Below are 22,857 nucleotides of genomic sequence, written 5' to 3' on the forward strand. Positions count from 1 at the left end.
GTCGAATGGCGCTAGCTGCGCAGCATTTGTGCACCGCCGCCGTCAGTGTCAGCCAGTTTGCCGTGGCATACGGAGATCCATCGCAGTCTTTAACACTGGTAGCATGCCGCGACAGCGTGGACGAGAACCGTATGTGCAGTTGACGGACTTCGAGCGAGGGCGTATAGTGGGCATGCGGGAGGCCGGGTGGACGTACCGCCGAATTGCTCAACACGTGGAGCGTGAGGTCTCCACAGTACATCGATGTTGTCGCCAGTGGTCGGCGGAAGGTGCACGTGCCCGTCGACCTGGGACCGGACCGCAGCGACGCACGGATGCACGCCAAGACCGTAGGATCCTACGCAGTGCCGTAGGGGACCGCACCGCCACTTCCCAGCAAATTAGGGACACTGTTGCTCCTGGGGTATCGGCGAGGACCATTCGCAACCGTCTCCATGAAGCTGGGCTACGGTCCCGCACACCGTTAGGCCGTCTTCCGCTCACGCCCCAACATCGTGCAGCCCGCCTCCAGTGGTGTCGCGACAGGCGTGAATGGAGGGACGAATGGAGACGTGTCGTCTTCAGCGATGAGAGTCGCTTCTGCCTTGGTGCCAATGATGGTCGTATGCGTGTTTGGCGCCGTGCAGGTGAGCGCCACAATCAGGACTGCATACGACCGAGGCACACAGGGCCAACACCCGGCATCATGGTGTGGGGAGCGATCTCCTACACTGGCCGTACACCACTGGTGATCGTCGAGGGGACACTGAATAGTGCACGGTACATCCAAACCGTCATCGAACCCATCGTTCTACCATTCCTAGACCGGCAAGGGAACTTGCTGTTCCAACAGGACAATGCACGTCCGCATGTATCCCGTGCCACCCAACGTGCTCTAGAAGGTGTAAGTCAACTACCCTGGCCAGCAAGATCTCCGGATCTGTCCCCCATTGAGCATGTTTGGGACTGGATGAAGCGTCGTCTCACGCGGTCTGCACGTCCAGCACGAACGCTGGTCCAACTGAGGCGCCAGGTGGAAATGGCATGGCAAGTCGTTCCACAGGACTACATCCAGCATCTCTACGATCGTCTCCATGGGAGAATAGCAGCCTACATTGCTGCGAAAGGTGGATATACACTGTACTAGTGCCGACATTGTGCATGCTCTGTTGCCTGTGTCTATGTGCCTGTGGTTCTGTCAGTGTGATCATGTGATGTATCTGACCCCAGGAATGTGTCAATAAAGTTTCCCCTTCCTGGGACAATGAATTCACGGTGTTCTTATTTCAATTTCCAGGAGTGTATTTGTTCTCTGAGTTTGAAATTGTTTTGTAACAATCAATCCCGAAATAAAATCTCAGTGAAATGGCAAAAGCAGTCATATCCCGAAACGCCAAAAGTACTCCTATCCCGGGGAGTCAATACAACTAATATTACCACCTATGAAGTATGAACATCCAGTGACTGGTTTCTCCATCCTAGCCGCACTTCAGATAGCTGGGTGGTCAAAATATGACTGCCCCTGTGTTTTGCCTCACAGGCACGCTACTCTAAGCGTCACATCTCACAAGAGAAGGTGGTGTGAATTTTCATTTTCTGCATATGTGTGCTGATGAAAATCCCTAATTTACTGCAAAAAGAAAGAATCAGAACAATATCTCGATCAACCTATGGGCAGATTTTCTTCACAATAGACTGTCAGCCACTACAAAGCTACTACAAAGACTACATGGGATATATCTAAATCTACATACATACTCCACTTGCCACCGTACAGAGCATGCCGGAGGATACCCTGTACCACAACTAGTGGTTTTCTTTCCTGCTCCACTCACAGACAGAGCGAGGGAAATACGACTATCTATATGCCTCCGTATGAGCCCTAACTCCTCATATCTTATCTTCGTGGTCCCTACGCGAAATGTATGTTGGCAGCAGTAGGGTCGTTCTGCAGCGAGCTTCAAACTACTTTTTCAGTAATCTTCTACGAAATGAATATCTTCTTCCCTACAGGGATTCCCGCTTGATCTCCCGACACATATCAATAACACTTGCATGCTGATAGAACCTACCAGTAACCAATCTAGCAGCTCGCCTCTGAATTGCTTTGATGTCTTCTTTCAATCCTGGTGCGGATCCCAAACACTCGAGCATTACTCAAGAATAGGTCGCACTATCATCTTATATGCGACCCTCCATTACAGATGAACTACACTTTCCTAAAATTCCCCCAATAAACCGAAGTCAACCATTTGCCTTCTCTACCACAATCCTCGCATGCTCTTTGTATTTCATATCGCTTCAAACGTTATGCCCAGATATTTGAACGACTCGACTGTGTCAAGCAGAACACTACTAATGCTGTATCCGAACATTGCAGGTTTGTTTTTCCTACTCATCCACATTAACTTACATTTTTGTACATTGAGAGCCAGCTACCATTCATAACACCAACTATAAATTTTGTCTAGGTCATGTACACCACAGCATCGTCAGCGAACAACTGCCCGCCGTGACTGCCAGATCAAATATGTGTATAGAAAATAGGAACGGTGCTATTACACTTCCCTGGGACACTGCTGGTGTTATCCCTGTTTTTCCAATTAATAGTCGCCGTCGAGGACAGCATGCTGGGTTCTATTACTTAAGAAGTCTTCGAGCCAGTTACACACCTGGGAGCCTGTTCCGTATGCACATACCTTCGTTAACAGGCTGTAGTGGGGTACAGTATCGAATGCTCTTCTGAAATCTAGAAATATGGAATCTCCCTGTTGCCCTTCATCCATAGTTCACGGTATTTTACGAGAGAGAAGAGCAAGCTGGGTTTCGCATGGCGATCCTTTCTAATGCTGTGCTGGTTGGTGGACATGAGCTTTTCGGTCTCTAGGAAAATTGTTATACACGAACTCAAAATATACTCTAGAATTCTGCAGCAAACCGATGTTACGGATATTGGTCTGTAATTGGTCCTTTCTTTTACCTTCTTAGGTAGTCAACTCTTTAAGGAAGATAACATACGGACAATAAACACAGTCATGTGGCCGGCCCTGAGTGGCCGAGCGGTTCTAGGCGTTTCAGTCTGGAACCGCGCAACCGCTACGGTCGCAGGTTCGAATCCTGCCTCGGGCATGGATGTGTGTGATGATCTTAGGTTAGTTAGGTTTAAGTAGTTCTAAGTTCTAGGGGACTGATGACCTCAGAAGTTAAGTCCCATAGTGCTCAGAGCCATTTTTGAACAGCCATGTGTTCATAGTCTAATAATATTAATAATAATAATAATAATAATAATGAAATTTATACTGATTAATTACGAGGAATATATTCACTATCGGCTATTTAAGAACCTTACTAATACCACAATTATAGTGCAAAACCACCGTTGTGAAAATCAAACTTGATGTATGAGCAAAGAAAATTTTAATAAATCATCGTTTTTATTTTAAGGCTCTTCTTTCTTCATACACGAATTAGTAAATATATGTGTTTGTGTGTGTGTGTTTCAAAACTGTACAACTAATTTGGAATTTTATATAAATATATACAGGACACATTTGTGTAAATGGATTGCACACAACCACATGGTCAATGAGCCATTTAACACAGATATGGTGTTTATGGCTCTTGGGGACTATAACGAATATTTAATTCACTACTTGCACCTTACCTTAAGATACTCGTCTGTTAAGTGTTGCTTCTTAAAGAGATCGATGATTTTCACAGTGACAGAGACCCCAATAGCCTTAGCAGTAGTCAAAACTGCTCTCGATGGTGGGCTGGGAAGCCAGTGATACAAAACTATAGGCATGATTCACACGTCGTCTGAAAAAAAGAGAAAACGTGATCTCTTTATAAGAAAAGGAGCAGAAAAATCTAAATAATTATTGTGTAATTTCCTCTCTGACCTCTTTGTTCACAATATTCCAGCGACAACTGAACTCGAGATATGTATAACACGGAAATAGAAACAATGTCCAAACTGTGACATGCTATGTCACAGTTTGGACTTCAGCAGGGTTGCTCATCTGGGGGTCTTATATATTTGATATTTTATTGTGTGGATCATGATACCCACTAAGAACGGCTTGTATTGTATGGAGTTCGTGATTCGTTTACAAACAACTGGTCTGAATCGTTCTTAACCATAACGAACACGAAAATTCGTGTTCAGTAATTAATTATAACGGTGCTGGAAGAAGAGAAACTTTATTGACTGGAGAGATATCATGAAGCATGACCCACAGGGTTAAATTTTAGGTCCGCTCCTATTCTTTACATATGAAAATAGTCTTGCATTTGACAACTGTCATAAAATGAATACCTTTGGATGTAACACAAGTGCTATAAGCTCACAGGATAAAATATCAGCCATGCCCATAGAAAAGGTCACTGCTGGCTTTGGAGCACTGTATATTATGTAGAGCTGATAACTGGTGATCTTGTGACCCTGTGTGGGTGATGTAAGTCATGGCAGTGAAGTAATGTGCATATGCAAATGGGTTGACGACCAACTGTGACACAGACAAAAAATTCCCCCTCCCCTAGAAACAGTTGGACTAGACAAAGGGCCGGCCAGAGTGGCCGTGCGGTTCTAGGCGCTACAGTCTGGAACCGAGCGACCGCTACGGTCGCAGGTTCGAATCCTGCCTCGGGCATGGATTTGTGTGTTGTCCTTAGGTTGGTTAGGTTTAATTAGTTCTAAGTTCTAGGCGACTGATGACCTAAGAAGTTAAGTCGCATAGTGCTCAGAGCCATTTTTTTTTTTTTTTTTGACTAGACAAAGGTTCCACCGCAACCACAACCATCTGTGTGAAACAAGCCCACTTGTGCATAGCATTAGACGTTCTAAGACTGTGTCCTTTTTATTGAAACAATTATGGCATTTAAACAGTTACCTGTGTTGGTGTTTCAACAAATACCGCTATAACCAGTTACAGCTACATTTGAAAGTCACTATTCCAAAAACACACGAAAGTTATATACACACAGGACGTGCCCTCTACATTTAGGAGCAACACATGGTGGTATGAAGCGACAAGGTGAATCACAACCACCAAAAACATCCGAAATAAATACAGGAAATGTACACTCCTGGAAATGGAAAAAAGAACACATTGACACCGGTGTGTCAGACCCACCATGCTTGCTCCGGACACTGCGAGAGGGCTGTACAAGCAATAATCACACGCGCGGCACAGCGGACACACCAGGAACCGCGGTGTTGGCCGTCGAATGGCGCTAGCTGCGCAGCATTTGTGCACCGCCGCCGTCAGTGTCAGCCAGTTTGCCGTGGCATACGGAGATCCATCGCAGTCTTTAACACTGGTAGCATGCCGCGACAGCGTGGACGTGAACCGTATGTGCAGTTGACGGACTTTGAGCGAGGGCGTATAGTGGGCATGCGGGAGGCCGGGTGGACGTACCGCCGAATTGCTCAACACGTGGGGCGTGAGGTCTCCACAGTACATCGATGTTGTCGCCAGTGGTCGGCGGAAGGTGCACGTGCCCGTCGACCTGGGACCGCACGCCAAGACCGTAGGATCCTACGCAGTGCCGTAGGGGACCGCACCGCCACTTCCCAGCAAATTAGGGACACTGTTGCTCCTGGGGTATCGGCGAGGACCATTCGCAACCGTCTCCATGAAGCTGGGCTACGGTCCCACACACCGTTAGGCCGTCTTCCGCTCACGCCCCAACATCGTGCAGCCCGCCTCCAGTGGTGTCGCGACAGGCGTGAATGGAGGGACGAATGGAGACGTGTCGTCTTCAGCGATGAGAGTCGCTTCTGCCTGGGAGCCAATGATGGTCGTATGCGTGTTTGGCGCCGTGCAGGTGAGCGCCACAATCAGGACTGCATACGACCGAGGCACACAGGGCCAACACCCGGCATCATGGTGTGGGGAGCGATCTCCTACACTGGCCGTACACCACTGGTGATCGTCGAGGGGACATTGAATAGTGCACGGTACATCCAAACCGTCATCGAACCCATCGTTCTACCATTCCTAGACCGGCAAGGGAACTTGCTGTTCCAACAGGACAATGCACGTCCGCATGTATCCCGTGCCACCCAACGTGCTCTAGAAGGTGTAAGTCAACCACCCTGGCCAACAAGATCTCCGGATCTGTCCCCCATTGAGCATGTTTGGGACTGGATGAAGCGTCGTCTCACGCGGTCTGCACGTCCAGCACGAACGCTGGTCCATCTGAGGCGCCAGGTGGAAATGGCATGGCAAGCCATTCCACAGGACTACATCCAGCATCTCTACGATCGTCTCCATGGGAGAATAGCAGTCTGCATTGCTGCGAAAGGTGGATATACATTGTACTAGTGCCGACATTGTGCATGCTCTGTTGCCTGTGTCTATGTGCCTGTGGTTCTGTCAGTGTGATCATGTGATGTATCTGACCCCAGGAATGTGTCAATAAAGTTTCCCCTTCCTGGGACAATGAATTCACGGTGTTCTTATTTCAATTTCCAGGAGTGTATTCGCAGTTGCGAATATGGACAACCGTCAGCTGTATGATGGAATGACAACAGTGAAAGTTTGTTCTGGACCAGGACTCGAACATGAATTTCTCGCTTATTGCGAGTCGTCACCTTACCATTAGGGTCTCCAAGCACACTTCACGGCAAGACCAAAACTTCCATATGTCGTCTGCCATGTATCTACAGCCTGAACTCATACATCCATTATGCATATTCCCATACAGGGGAGACATTTTAATTGAGGGGAGACATTTTAATTGAAAGTCGCTTGCCTGAATTTCCCACTTATCACGAGTGATCGCCTTACCATCAGGCTGTCCAAGCACACTTCACAGCCAGACCCAAACTTTCATATGTCGTCTGCCACGACATTGCAGTGCGTGTGAAGTACGATGCATTGTTCCTTAGGAGATGCATACGAGGGCTATGCCGAAAGTTTTTAGCAGCCCGTAAACTGTAAGGCGGAGGACAATGGGGTTGTTTTCATTCGAAACAGCTATGTTTTTCGACCTTGGGACGTGTGCGCGACCCCCTGGCTAGCGGTGATCCCCCCACAGCGCGGTAAGAAAGCACAGGCAGAGACGGTGCAGGATGGAGCTGTCGAGCCGCGACTTCCGCGCCATGATTTTTTACGATTATAAAAAGGGTTTAAGTGCCGAAGAATGCCATTCTTCTTTGCTGCGTGTTTTTGGTGGAGCTTCCCTTCTAGGGCCACAGTCGGAAATTGTTTTCGCGAGTTTTCGAGGGGTCGGCAGTCAATTGAAGATGAACCTCGTCCCGGTCGGCCAGCAACAGCTGTGACTCCTGATGCTGTGAGAAAAATGATCAAAGAAGATCCACATTTTACATTTTGCGACATTGAAGGGACCCTAAATATTGGATCAACAGCAGCAGAGACCATCGTTCATAGTCACTTAGGCCTTACTAAGAAATGTGCCCGTTGGGTGCCAAATTCCCTGACAGAAAGCCAAAAGGAGGCGAGAGTAGACTGGTGTCGTTTCATGCTCGAGAAATTCAATGGAGGGAAGTCCCAAGACACCTACAATATCGTTGGTCTACCATTATGACCCTTAAACGAAGAGACAGTCTTCTGTGTGGCCGGCCGAAGTGGCCGCGCGGTTCTGGCGCTGCAGTCTGGAACCGCGAGACCGCTACGGTCGCAGGTTCGAATCCTGCCTCGGGCATGGATGTGTGTGATGTCCTTAGGTTAGTTAGGTTTAACTAGTTCTAAGTTCTAGGGGACTAATAACCTCAGCAGTTGAGTCCCATAGTGCTCAGAGCCATTTGAACCATTTTTTTGAACAGTCTTCTGTGTGGTGCTTTCCAGGGGAGGAACCACCCACAAAAGTTCGACGAAGTCGCAGCTCTGGAAAAAAGATGGTGGCAACTTTTTTCACAAAGATCGGGCATCTCACCTCTGTGACCTTGGACACACGTCGTACAGTCAATACTGAATGGTACGTGAACGACTGTCTTCCAAAAGTCATCGCCACATGGAAGTCACAGCACCCAAAGTCCAAGAGTGGGCACCTTCTGCTGCATCACGACAACGCATCTGCGCACAGGGCTGCCAGAACGATGGACTTTCTACATCTACATCTACATCTACATCTACATCCATACTCCGCAAGCCACCTGACGGTGTGTGGCGGAGGGAAAAAGTGCGAGTGTTACCCCATCCCCCCTATTCACCTGACCTGGACCCTGTGACTTCTTTCTGTTCCCTAACACTAAGGAAAAATTTCGAGGGCAGCGGTTTTCATCAGATGGGGAGGCCATTGCAGTGTACAAGAGTGCACTAAGTGACATCCCAAAAGAAGCTTGGACTGACACATTTTCTAAGTGGTTTCAGAGAATGGAAAAATTTATACATGCTACTGGAGTGTATTTTAAAAAGTTGTAAACGTTTTTTTGCAAATAAATTTGGATTTATGAGTGCAGGTTGTAGATACATGGTAGACATCATATGGAAGTTAGAGTCTGGTTGTGCAGTGTACTTAGATAGCCTAAAGGTAAGGCGATTGCTCATGATAAGCGTAAAATTCAGGTTCGAGTCCCATTCCAGCACAAATTTTCATTGTTGTCATTCCATTATATAGTTGATGGTTGTCCATATTCGCAACTGCAAATACAACTGATGTATTTCATAATGGCTGTAGTTGTCACTGTGTCTGTTCCTTCATACAGGCATGCAAGTCCAAAGGAACATTGCATCATACTTCTGAACAACACAGGCATTGCAGAAATGTATATATTGCAAATGAAGGTGACAAGAAGAATGACATGTTACAACAGTGGTGGTTGACAGTGTTAGTGTGCAATGCATTTCGAGAACAAAACTATGCATGTTGTGTTTGCATGTGTGTGTGTGTGTGTGTGTGTGTGTGTGTGTGTGTAGGGGGGCAGTGGATGGGTTTGCTGGCCAATGTGAGTACATGTATTATATCTAAGTCTGCTAGTATTGCGCCTATAAACAGGAAGCCAATATATGCAGAATTTACAGAAGGTATAAGTGCATCTATTATTGCTGCTATCGTTAAGAATAAATATAAACATTGAACGGCCCAGACTATAAATAGATGTCAGATGACTGTCTAATAGAGCACCTCATCAGATCCTTCAAGCAGACTGTCGAAACCACCAGGGGTTCGTCTGTAAGGACACACATTTACAAATGGCTCATTGTCTGAACGCACCACAGCCTCACATACTGTCAGAACTAAAGCCCCAATTGCACATGTTATGCTTGCACATACTTTTTCCAGTCTGTAATCTATTATCATGTACCCACACCCCCCTAGAATGATGAATGCCTGAAACTTTAACAGTTTGTGGCTCGCCATTCGCATGTCCATTCAGCATCCCGGTTGAACCTTGTGAAGATCTTCTGTACTCCTTCTTAATATGTCTGGTCTTCTGGCTTTTCCACATTTAAATCTTTGTGAAGGAGGATTGTTTCACTTTTAGAAACTTGTTGGCATCAGTTGTAGAGAGCCACCATTCGACAAGTGTGAAATTGACAGTTCGACCTAAATTGGTAGACATCATGTAGTTGTTGAGCCGATAGCGCTAGTGATGGTTCTCATAGCTGCATTTAAATATACTTCAACTTCCTTCACAAGAGCGCTGCAATGCCAAACTGGTGCACAATATTCTGCCGCAGGGTATACTAACGCATGGGATGCTCTGTGGAGAACTGATGTATTTGCCCCCCATGTACTATCTGCCAGCTTTCTCGCCAGATTCCCTCATGCCTGCGCCTTCTTAGCTGTGTTGGAAAGGTGTTTATGGTATGTTAGCATTATGTCTAATGTTAGAAAATGTATTTTGGCTTCTCTTTGTATTCGACTATACCAAGAGTGCAAAATCGTGGGCTGATCTTCACTAATGCTGGACAGTTAGAGAGGTGAGAAAGACATACGTTTGTTTTAGAAGCATCAGGTTTCAGATGCCACGTCTTAAAATATTCATGAAGTTCAATGAGGCTGTTTCTTAGATTGCAAGGTCATCTGCTTAGATGAATTTCAGGCAGCTCAAGTTCGGTGGGTCTATTGTAACTGCAGCAAAAAAAAAAAAAAAAACAGAGCTTTGAGACAAGTCTTCACTGAGTACATGCCATCTGGTTTCCTGTTACCCTTGGTGTACTTTAACCTGCTGGGTGTTCAATATGTTGCTTAAGATGACCTACGCTCTTACAAGGTTTCGTTTTTTGAATTTTCAATATCAGATCCTCGCATCATATCACGCCATTAGCTGCCGAGATGTCAACGAAAACCACCCCTGTTTTGGTTTTGTTCTGGTAGTCAGTTTCTGTGCGACTAGTCAATGAGAGCACTTTGTCACAGCAGCTTCTACAAGGTCTAAATTCATCTTGTTTAGACGGTATCACTAATTAATTTGTTCTTGTATTCGATCTAAGATCATTCTTCCCAAGAGTTTGTAAGCACAGTTAATTAGAGTTTTGGGTGAAAACTTTCTATGGCTGTTCCTTCTTCACATGGCTTTTTAATAGAAATAACTTTAGCTCTCTTAAATTTTGCTGGTAATGTTCCTACACGAAGAATTTCGTTAAAAAGCCACACTAGCCACACTCGCGTTGTAGAACCACTGCATACCAAAAATTCAGAGTAGAGCCCATCTGCACGTGCAGCTTTTCTACATTTCGTATGCTTAAAGGCTGCCTCCAGTTCAGTGATGTTAAGGCAGAAGAGAATTTTAGTTTGATTCTGAAATTACTTAACATCACTAAATTCTTTCTTTGTTTGCTGAACATTTTCTTTACCTGCTGGAATCTTGGAAACTGTCACTAAGTGACTTACGTTTGTGTCGCAGGAGACGATTGACTGCTTTGTCTTGTGCGAAGGGTCTTCTCCCAGCTTTCAAATCGGTGACAAGCTTTTCTATTGGAATGTGTGAAGTCAGGTTCCCTTGTTTCTGTGTGTTGTTTTCCTCTCCTTCGTTCATTCAAGAAATTCATCAAATTTGTAGCTGTTTCCTGGCCTCTACTTTCCTTGAATTTATTGTATAGCCGCCGACTGAGCTCATGGTTCCACCCAGGAATGCACTCTTCACGTCACCGTCAGAACCTCTGAGGATGAGTTCGGCAAAGCAGAAGTCTCTTCTACTGAGAACTTTTGAGAATCTACCCCAAACTGATTCTCCAACAGGATACGGGATCAGATCGCACTGGAGGAGTATACAGGCCGCACGAGGTGAAATTGTGGCGTTGTTAACTTCTGGGAAAGTCCTGAAGGACGGTTCTGATGATAGCTCCTGTGTTGCGCCCACACGTGACCAGTGTTGACTGGCAGAGGTCACGTGTGTTTTCGATACCCCGACGTCTAGATTTTAGTGTACTCTTTCCTTTTTTATCATAACTGAGCTGTAAATTGTTTGATTCCATCCTCTTCAGCTCAGCGCCATTTATGGGCGTGGCTCTTTCAAAATCCACATGCTTTCAGTCAGTACTTGGAACCTTTGAGCCATGTAGGGTATTAGTTTCTGTTCATGCTCCGAACATCACCTCTGTTATTTCTCCATGTTTGTGTTCTGAAACTGGCATCTGCCACATATGGGTTCAGGACGGTCGTATTCAACGCCGTGAGGATCGCAACGGCCCCACTTGATTAGCGCCCAAGACGACAAGCATACTGTTTGCTTGGGCGTGGACGGTCGTAGAGTCACGTAAAACGCCATGGGTTATGAGATGGGATTCATTCGACAAGAGAAGTATCCACACGTACAATGCCATGAGAGCTGGAGTACCACTTACTGTCAGCACAAGGACCGTTGTTAACAGCTTCCCTTGATGTGGCAGCAGGACGAGGCAACACTGCACGTACATTGACACAACCTCGTCTTTTCAAACTAGTCCCGGTTTTGAATATAACATCACCGTAGGCGTATCTGTGTCACTTTCTGTTAGTCATAGCCATACGAGTTCATCAACTGGCACGAGAGTCATTGAATACACAACACAACCATCTCTGGTTCGCAAGGCCAGTAATTTGGTCAGGAGGTGTATCATTTCGGACGTGTTAAAGCCTGTGGCGTGCCCTGTCTTTCGAGATCTTCAAACATGATAACGCAAGACCTCATGTTGCCCTTGAACTACTAAAATAACTATACACAAACGATTTTCTACTGTTGTCCTAGTCACCACATTCTCCAGATCCTTCAGCCAATGAAATAATCTGGTCGTTGGTTCCTGAGAGATCGGCACGCCACCATTCACAAGCCACTACAATTAACGAATTGTGACAGAGAGTTGACGCAGCATACAGCTACGCACGGGTACGCGAATCTGTCATCGAAGTTCAGTTCGACTCGCCGTCCAACCCTGTTTGAGTCATGGTTGTTGCCAGAGAAGGCTGCACTACATACTAAATCTCGCGCCTTTTATAGCCTCCCCCCTCCACTCGAATTGCTGTGCATTTTTAATCGAGTGTTCTTTATACTGTGCTGCGAACGCCACAATAAACCAAATTTTTTATCATCCTCTATTGTTATTGGTGTTGCAGTTTTAACGATAAGCACTGTAGGTTGTATTTTACGCGACAAAGATGGTCTATTGTGATGTCATCGTAGAACTGTACGATGAATCAGTGCTGAAAATGTTACGCACGAATTGTTGAAAATGTATAATTTATTAACCACAAAATGTTTAGGAATTACATTATCCCATGAACGGCGTAGTAACTTAAATAACTTGATAATGGGATAATGAAGTCCCGAAGCATGCGGTGCTTAAAAAAAAAATCACATTTCGACAAGTGGTGCGCAACATTGTCAGTACTGCGACGAAGATATTTAGAAAAGATTATATCTTCTTTATAGTTTGACAAAATTAGGACCCGCCAGGACAGCCGAGAGCCCTAACGCGCTGCTTCCTGGACTCGGGTAGGCGTGCCGGCCCCGGATCGAATCCGCCCGGCAGATTAACGACGACGGCTGGTGTGCAAGCCAGCCTGGATGTGGTTTTCAGGCGGTTTTCCACATGCTACTAGGTGAATACCGGGCTGGTCCCCACGTCCCGCTTCAGTTACACGACTCGCCGACATTCACACTATTTCACGATTTACACTAGGCGCAGACAGCTGGGGTACACTAATTCCGTCCTGGGGGGTATGGGGTAGCGGCAGGAAGGGCATCCGGCCACCCCTCAAAATTAACCATGCCAATTCCGTACTTAACCCTGCCGACCCTGCGCACAATGCGGGATAAAGGCGGTAGCAAAAGAAAGAATACTTTTGACAAAATTAGCTGCAAACTTGTAGTTTGTGTTGATTACGCAAGGTCACGACAAGCTTATTTCGGTATATTTGCCATTGTTGCTCTTGACATTCCATCTATACATATCATTTTACTCTACATTTATGTAATAGTACTACGTTATTTTATTTTAAACTTACACCTAGATGGAGTGACGTCCATAAACCATCTTGTAAGGTAAGTTCTTTCAGGTACTATGTTCTTAAAATAGGTCACCTATTTCTACAAAAAAATAGGGAAATTTCGTGTTATTTGTTGACAGTTACAAAATGACAGATCTTTCCAACGACGCTTTATGTTTGCAAGTAAATTATATCGAAGGTAGAGATGTTTTTTGTCGGAGATATTGTGCATTATGTAGATGTGCGATCTTAATGTTATCTATTGTGTTTTGGTTATCGTGTTGTATTTATCCATTTCCTTTTTATATTATGCAGTGAAGTTTCCCAGATAATGTCCATGCTTGAGGTCCGTCTGTTCATTTAGGATGTCATTCGGATATTTATTCGTGTGTGCGCAGTACATAAAAGAACTTACATTCCAAGATGATTTATGGACGTCACTCCGTCTAGACGTAAGTAACAATATAAGATAAAACTTCAACGGACCACGAAGAAATTATCCGAATGGGATATGAAGCACATGTAGAGACATACAACTGATTACAATTTCAAAAACACTAGAAGATTTATTCAAGAGAAAGAGCTTCACAACTAGAGCAAATCAGTAACGCTTTGGTCTGCCCAGGCCCTTCTGCAAGCAGTTATTCGGAAAGGATTTTGTGCCAAGTTCTGTCCAACTGACGCGTTAGATTGTCAAAATCACGAACTGGTTGGAGAGCCCTGCCCATTGTTCTCAACTTGGGAGAGACCCTGTGATCTTGCTGGCCACTATGTGCAGGCAGGCATTTTCTTGCTGGAATGTAAGTCCAGGATGGCTTGTCATGAAGGGCAACAAAACCTGGCGTAGAACATTGTCGACGTACCACTGTGCATGCTATAAAAAGAATTGGAACCCCAGTCCGTCACTCCTGGTTGTCGGGAGTTATGGTGGGCGACTGTAGGTTGGTGTCCTGTCGCTGTCCGAGACATCTCCAGATACATCTTCGGCCTGGAATCGCATTCACTCGAGTAGAATTGTCTTCAGAGATGAGTACCGCTTAGAACAAAGCCGCGACGAACAGCGAAGACTCTATACAGGTTGCGAACCCAGAAGAAAAGAAATTATTTAATAAAAGATAATTTGATAGTAAAATTAAGGAGCCCGCGCTTGAGTGTGAGTTCGTAAGTCGCACCGTAACCAAGTTCCATACATTTTCAATCAACGACATGTCGGGTTGAACGTGGAGACTACGCAGATATTATGGTTTCTTGGACTATCGAAGAGATAGTGGAACGAGCATGGTCCAGCTGGATTACTGTGTTGACCACCACATCTAACAGCCTCGATATAGTCTGATACCGTTATTATTGACGATAAATTAAAATATAACATTTCCTGTTGCAGATAAGGTTTTTCGGTCAGGTTTCAAGGCCTGTAGCGTAATCCAGCGTCCACTGGGACTTACATCAGCACGTACAACAACAACGGGAGTAGTTCAACGTTTCTCAGGAAAACAGCACTTTCTCTTGTTACTTTTTTCTTTTTGCAAATCCATAATAATTTTGTTCTTCAAAGGTATATCCAAGCTTCATTCTCAGTATTTTTCTTTCTGATATATTCCATTTTTTCTTTATTTTTATCGTTTTTCTAGTGTTTTCAAAATTTGTATCATTCACAATTCTTAGTATTGATTTCTATAGTTCAAAATTGTTTTTCAGCTCGAATATTATAAGGTACCGATTAATTCTCATTGCTCTTGTGTTTTAGGTTGAGTATTATTAGGTAGCGACTAATTTTCATTGCTCCTTAGTGTTACCACAGGTTTGTCTGAGTTTTCCGATGCTAATGCCCATACTCGAAATTAATTCGTCCAATATTTATGATAATTGTTCAACATGTATGTATAAATTGTGGAAGTGAATGAAGCAGCACTATCCACGGTTGCTTGCGTCGTATGTTGGGGCAAGTTAACATAAACAGCTTACTGTTGTAACTGTGAGAGGATTCTCAACAGGTAAGAAAACAAAAAGTTTTACGCGTACAGGGCCACCGCAGGCAGGACAATTGACTACATTGAAAATGTGGCGCAAAGGTCTAGTTGCAATTTTAATAAAACGCCGAAAGCACCAAAAAAAAAAAAGTTCACTCCTCTGCCATGTCTTTAAAGAATTGGAACAAATGATTCATAACAGTACCCTCTAACGTGGTATTCACACAGAGGAGTAGTGAGAAAATTTGTTTTAGTGTGGTGATGCTCTAATCACAACATGATGCAGAATTTCAATTACAGATTTCAGAACCGCGCGCGGGGTAGCCTGCCGGTCTCTGGCGACTTTCACAGTTCTGGCGGCTCCCCCCCCCCCCCCCCTCCCCCCCGGCGGAGGATCGAGTCCTCCCTAGGGCATGGGTGTGAGTGCTGTCCTTAGCGTAAGTTAGTTTAAGTTAGATAAAGTAGTGTGTAAGTCCAGGGACCGATGACCTGAGCAGTTTGGTCCCACAGTTCTTACCACAAATTTCCAAAGAGATTTCAGAGACATTAGATGCCGAATGCGACTTTCGTTGACCTAGGTCAGATGCCGAATGCGACCGTCGTTGACCTAGCAGCACCATCTGATTAAATAATAAGAAATTGTTTAAAAATTAATATATCAGCGCGAGGATGCGGATCACATTTTATACCCACAATGATGGAATGTTGCTTAATACCATACGGCACTTGCAAATCCAGGTTCGAAACAATGAATCGTATGCCCAGCCGTTTCCACATCCCAACTATTGCTGGTGCTATCTAGTGAGCAATAATGCATATTTTGACAATTGGTTCAGATTGCAATATCTTGCGACGCACATTTTTTGTTAAAATTTACTGTGCATGGTATAAACAGATCGATGGCTCTTACAACTAAACGTACACAGAAACGAAAGCCAGCCTGTGTGGCCGTGCGGTTCTAGGCGCTTCAGTCTGGAACCGCGTGACCGCTACGCTACGGTCGCAGGTTCGAATCCTGCCTCGGGCATGGATGTGTGTGATGTCCTTAGGTTAGTTAGGTTTAAGTAGTTCTAAGTTCGAGGGGACTGATGACCTCAGAAGTTAACTCCCATAGTGCTCGGAACCATTTGAACCAGAAACGAAAGTCGTTGCGCAAACAGATGTCGTAGCTCTCTGTTTACTTAGTCGTCGCGTGCGGCTGGTAAACGAGGTAACGAATGCTCTCAAGAATTCTCACTTCAGTAGAGTGACAGCATTTCTGTTACAGAACAGTTTGTGAATTCTTCTATTTTCAACACTAGTAGAACATAGGCTGGATGTCTGTAACGACGCCATTTTTCGCTTTTATTTATAAGAAGAGCATAATTGTCCATAAATATGTCAAGAACTGAAATTTCGTGAATAGGCGTATCTAAAAAAATTAATGCTGAGTGTGTTCCACTATATAGCAAACGTGCGTTAAGCCAAGTACGCAACAAAGGTTAAGAATTACATTGCCTGTGTCCGGAAGACTAAATCGGTGTTTAGCCACTACCTACAGTCGCAGTTCAACCTAATTTGTATCTTCTAAGGGTTGCCGCTGCAGCCGCCAAATTCAGACTAAAGTTACTAAAAATCTGTTACTCCTACACATGCCCTATTAAAAATATATTCGGATACTGTTCCTCCGGACATCCCTTACAGTTTCATTGCGCATTATGTAACGTGTAAGACAAAATGTGACTTCTAGTTCTACAGCTGCATATATACTGTGACAAAAGTCATGGGACAGCAATATGCACATGTGCGGCTGGCAGTAGTATCGCGTACACAAGGTGTAAAAGGGCAGTGCAGAGGCGGATCCGTCATTTGTACTCAGGTAATTCATTGAACAGGTTTCCGACGTGATAATGGCCGCATGACGAGAATTAACAGATTTTGACCGCGAAATGGTAGTTGGAGTAGGCGCATGGGACATTCAGTTTCCTAAACCGTTAGGGAATTCAATATTCCGAGATCCAGTATCAAGCATGTGCCGAGAATGCCAAATTTCGGGCATTACCTCTCAGCACGGACAACACAGTGGCTGACGGCCTTCACTTAACTACTGAAAGCAGCGGCGCTTGCGTGGAGTTGTCAGTGTTAACAGGCAAGCAGTAATGCATGAAATAATCGCAAAATTCAGAGTGGGGCGTACGACGAACGTATCCGTATGGACAGTGTGGGGAAATTTGACGCTAATGGGCTATGGTTGCAGACGACCGACAAGAGTGCCTTTGCTAACAGCACGATAACGCCTGCAGTGCCCTTCCTGGACCCGTGACCATATGAGTTGGACTCTAGACGACTGGAAAACTGTGGCCTGGTCAGATGAGGCTGGGTTTCAGCTGGTATGAGATGACGGTAGGATTTGAGCGAGGCGCATACCCCACGAAGCCATGTACCCAAGCTGGACAAGCTATGTACGTGGAATGGACTGGGTCCTCTCATCCAACTGAGCCGATCTTTGACTGTAAATGGTTATGTTCGGTTACTTGGAGATCATTTGCAGCCATTCATGGACTTTATGTTCCAAACCAGCGATGTAATGCCACAGGTCCACAATTGTTTGTGATTGCTTTGAAGAACATTCTGGATTATTCGAGAGAATGGTTTGGCCACGCAGTTCGCCCAACATGAATCCCAATGAATATTTATGGTGGCAAGTGAGAGGTCAGTTCGTGCACAATATCCTGCACCGGTAACACTTTCGCAAATATGGACAGCTACGGATGCGTCATGGCTCATTATTTCTGCAGACGCTCCCAACTTTTTGAGTTCATGCCACGTCGAGTTGCTGCAGTATGCCAGGCAAAATGAGGTCCGACACAATTTTAGGCGGTATGCCATGACTTTGGTAACCTTAGTGTATAGGGTGAATCAGAACCCATGTCGCATAGGACCAAATGTAATTTCTTATATGGATATGGTGTCTGTTCTTTCGGGTATGTCCAAAAGGACAGACACCATTGACGAACCGCAGCTTATATATTAATACTTTCAGCTGCTGAAGGGCGTTGATATATATCAACGGAGACAGGTGAAAATGTGTGTCCCGACCGGGACTCGAACCCGGGATCTCCTGCTTACATGGCAGACGCTCTATCCATCTGATGGGTAGGACACTACGAATGTAGTGTGTGGACATACAAGGTAAGAATGTGGGTCTCGCGGAGGGCGTGCGCGAGATAGTCCCTGCAGTCGCACTATGCTCTGCGCCCTCGGTGGCTCAGATGGATAGAGCGTCTGCCATATAAGCAGGAGGTCCCGGGTTCGAGTCCCGGTCAGGGCACACATTTTCACCTGTCTCCGTTGATGTATATCAACGCCCGTCAGCAGCTGAAGGTATTAATATTGAATTCTAATTTCAAATATATTTTGGTGATTTAATAGTCTTGCTCCACAGGACGAAATGGTAGTTAGGGATATGAGAAAACGATCATTCGAAGCACAAAATCTAGTCAACATGGGCTCTAAAATGGATGCCTTAGGTAATACGAGAGCTTGTTCATCTTCGATACTGAGAAGCAAGTCTCTTTTATTGGAAGCTCTTTGCTTTCCATATTTTGAGAAATGGTAATATGGACCAAAATAAGGAAAAAGTGCAGTAAACATAGGTTCTAAAATGCTAGGAACACTTCTTCATCTTCGCTACTACGAAACATAATTGTTCTACTAAATAAGTTCTACTAAATAAGTTAAGCATTTTAGAGTCTATGGTTACTAGACATTTTTTTCTTGTTTTGGTCCTCACTACTTCCTCCGAAAGTATGGAAAGCAAAGACCTTGCACTAGAAAAGATTCGTTTCACAGAATCGAACGTAAATAAGTGCTCATAGCTCTTAAGGTATGTATTTTAGAGCCCATGGTCTCTTGACTTTCGGATGATCGTCCCTGTCGTATCCCTGAATACGACTACTGAATCACTGATGTAGCCTTGTCCGATGGGACATGACTTTAAATCATCCCGTTTATACCGCATAACATTGTATTGAGGACACGGAGAATACGTCACACCAAGATGACCTATTTTCTTTCCTCTTACACTACTGGCCATTAAAATTGCTACACAAAGAAGAAATGCAGATGATAAACGGGTATTCATTGGACAAATATATTATACTAGAACTGACATGTGATTACATTTTCAAGCAATTTGGGTGCATAGATCCTGAGAAATCAGTACCCAGAACAACCACCTCTGGCCGTAATAACGGCCTTCATACGCCCGCACATTGCGTAAAACCGAGCTTGAATGGCGTGTACAGGTACAGCTGCCCAATACAGCTTCAACACAACACCACAGTTCATCAAGAGTAGTGATTGGCGTATTGTGACGAGCCAGTTGCTCGGCCACTATTGACCAGACGTTTTCAGTTGGTGAGAGATCTGGAGAATGTGCTGGCCAGGGCAGCAGTCGAACATTTTCTGTATCCTGCTGCAATGTAGGGTTTCGCAGGGATCGAAAGAAGGGTAGAGCCACGGGTCGTAACACATCTAAAACGTAACGTCCACTGTTCAAAGTGCCGTCAATGCGAACAAGAGGTGACCGAGACGTGTAACCAGTGGCACCCCATACCATCACGCCGGGTGATACGCAAGTATGGCGATGACGAATACACGCTTCCAATGTGCGTTCACCGCGATGTCGCCAAACACGGATGCGACCATGATGATGCTGTAAACAGAACCTGGATTCATCCGAAAAAATTACGTTTTCCCATTCATGCACCCAGGTTCGTCGTTGAGTACACCATTGCAGGCGCTCCTGTCTGTGATGCAGCATCAAGGGTAACCGCAGCCATGGTCTCCGAGCTGATAGTCCATGCTGCTGCAAACGTCGTCGAACTGTTTGTGCAGATGGTTGTTGTCTTGCAGACGTCCCCATCTGCTGACTCAGGGATCGAGATGTGGCTGCACGATCCGTTACAGCCATGCGTATAAGATGCCTGTCATCTCGACTGCGCCGGCCGGTGTGGCCGTGCGGTTAAAGGCGCTTCAGTCTGGAACTGCGTGACCGCTACGGTCGCAGGTTCGAATCCTGCCTCGGGCATGGATGTGTGTGATGTCCTTAGGTTAGTTAGGTTTAATTAGTTCTAAGTTCTAGGCGACTGATGACCTCAGAAGTTAAGTCGCATAGTGCTCAGAGCCATCTCGACTGCTAGTGATACGAGGCCGTTGGGATCCAGCACGGCATTCCGTATTACCCTCCTGAACTCACCGATTCCATATTCTGCTAACAGTCATTGATCTCGACCAACGCGAGCAGCAATGTCGAGATAGGCTACAATCCGACCTTTATCAAAGTCGGAAACGTGATGGTACGCATTTCTCCTCCTTACACGAGGCATCACAACATTTCATTAGGCAACGCCGGTTAACTGCTTTTTGTGTATGAGAAATCGGTTGGAAACTTTCCTCATGTCAGCACGTTGTAGGTGTCGCCACCGGCGCCAACCTTGTGTAAATGCTCTGAAAAGCTAACCATTTGAATATCACAGCATCTTCTTCCTGTCGGTTAAATTTCGAGTCTGTAGCACGTGACCTTCGTGGTGTAGCAATTTTAATGGCCAGTAGTGCACATTTGCATACTGTGTGATGGAAAATGTCTATATGCCTAAACGTGTATATGCCCCAGTCTCTCTTATCTTAATCTCACTCTCTCTAAGCAAGATATACGATGGTGGCGGGCGCAATAAGGTTCACGGAGTTTTCTTGGAATACAGATCATCCCTTCCAACAAGTCTAAGTCTGTCATTCGCCTTCCGTCATACTGATTTTATGTGATCGTTTCATAACATACCACTTCTTAGTATCTAGCCCTATATACGTGTATTGTATCGTGTAAGGTGCTCAAGATCTTCACCATTAACCTCGTAATCAGATACGGTACCGTTCTTTCTCTTCGTTATAGGCAGTATCTTACGTTTACCCACATTTAAAGAGAGCGGCCAATGATTACAACAAGTATACATTTTGTCCGTGTCTTTGTGCGGTTCCTTACGACCATAAAAAGACGAAACTCTCATGAAGGTCGCAGTGAATGAATATAACGTTTGTACTCGTGGGACCTATTTGGATCTTGTAGCATTTATAATATGAAGCATGAACACAATGTTGCCGGTGGTATGTGAGTGACTTACGTTGAAGTTGTTGACAACTGTAGGAAGACTTGACCCTGAAGCGTGCGCTACCTTTCGCCTGGCGGGTAACGGAGCACTGCAGACGAGTGTCGGCTGTTAGCACGTGCCGCTATCGCCGCTTGTTTACGAGCCGTGGAGGGGGAAGCGCTGTGTCACGCCGAGGCGATAAAAGCAGTCGAACAACTGGAAGCTTTTTACAGTGACTCGGCACAAGTACAAATGTACGTAAGTAAAGCCGTAGTTTCGTACACATATTGCGACGTAAGCTGCATCTGACAAGCTGACACTGAGGCGCAGCACCTTACTTACATCGTAACAAACACGTAATATGAGTGACGCGCAGGGCAGGTGGCATCAGATACCCGGGAGTATGTAGTTGTTGTGTGGTCTAGGAGAGGTCACTAGCTGACGGGCACTGTTTGAGCTGCAGTCAGAATACCGCAGAGTATACTTGCGGTTCTGTTTGTTTAATGTCTAATTGTCCAAGATGCGACTCCAGGCGGGTGTAAAATGAATGTGCGCAACGGAAAATAATAAACTCTAAAATGAAGACTTGGCCCTGTCTCACTACCCCCTGAAGCAGATCTTAGGATCTCTTAATTCTATAAATTATAATCTAAACACAAATGAATGATCAAGGCAACTAATCCTTTATTATGACTGCGCGGTCTAATATCAATAACGCGAAATGATTGACATCATCTATGTACCAAACACTACAAGACACTAATTTCAAAGATGATCTGTGATGCTGTGGAACTTCAGTGGAAATAAACTAACGTGATCACAGCTGTTTAGCTTTTATAGCCCTAATGAACTGAAGCAATTTGTGATATCACCGTATTTACTGCGTCCGGTGCGTCGAAGTGATGTTTCTCGTACTCGTCTACGACGATGGAAGAACTCCAGCCACAAATAAACTCTTTCAAACACTAGGACGGCAGAAGGCGGTTCTCTGACAAATATACTCTAATACTGTCTTCTCCTCTCTGAGTTCTACAGACGAGAAATGCGAACTCCCAGCCACAAGCACGGATTTCAGACAATGTCTCAACGTATGTATAGGCCGAGGAAGTGCTCTCAATTACTGAACGCTGCGTCCTCAACGACGACTTCCAACCCGGGGTTGAAGTCCAGAATCGTATAGGTTCGCAACAGTACAGTGCCTAACTGATCTAACTATAAACTCTCCTGAGAGCAGGGACAGCAAGTCCGTCTGTACCAACAAAGATGATATCGAGCGACCATCACACACAGCGCTCACAACGGAAGACCTCGTCTCTCCACCACTGGCCTCCCAGCAAGACTCGACTCACCCTCGTAATTTCGAAAACGAATCATATTCTCGAAACCACGAACTATTCTCC

At 45.2% G+C, this 22,857-nt stretch overlaps 1 protein-coding gene and 1 non-coding gene across 2 annotated transcripts in view; one reads left to right on the forward strand and one right to left on the reverse strand.

Annotated features, from left to right (window-relative positions):
* LOC126198878 (glutathione S-transferase 1-like) overlaps positions 1-21,602 on the reverse strand; it is an 89,510-nt gene extending 67,908 nt beyond the window's left edge. Inside the window, exons 1-2 of the mRNA XM_049935482.1 lie at positions 21,491-21,602; positions 3,644-3,798 (exon numbers count right to left, since the gene is read on the reverse strand). Coding sequence (XP_049791439.1) covers positions 3,644-3,784 — 141 coding nt within the window. The 5' untranslated portion in view covers positions 3,785-3,798; positions 21,491-21,602. The remainder of the gene's footprint in view (positions 1-3,643; positions 3,799-21,490) is intronic.
* On the forward strand, positions 18,565-18,639 carry Trnai-uau (transfer RNA isoleucine (anticodon UAU)). Its single transcript has one exon. It is a non-coding gene; the product is annotated as a tRNA-Ile (tRNA).
* Positions 21,603-22,857: the final 1,255 nt, after the last annotated feature.

This window comes from Schistocerca nitens, chromosome 8 (assembly GCF_023898315.1).
Source record: "Schistocerca nitens isolate TAMUIC-IGC-003100 chromosome 8, iqSchNite1.1, whole genome shotgun sequence".
NCBI classification, from domain to species: domain Eukaryota; kingdom Metazoa; phylum Arthropoda; class Insecta; order Orthoptera; family Acrididae; genus Schistocerca; species Schistocerca nitens.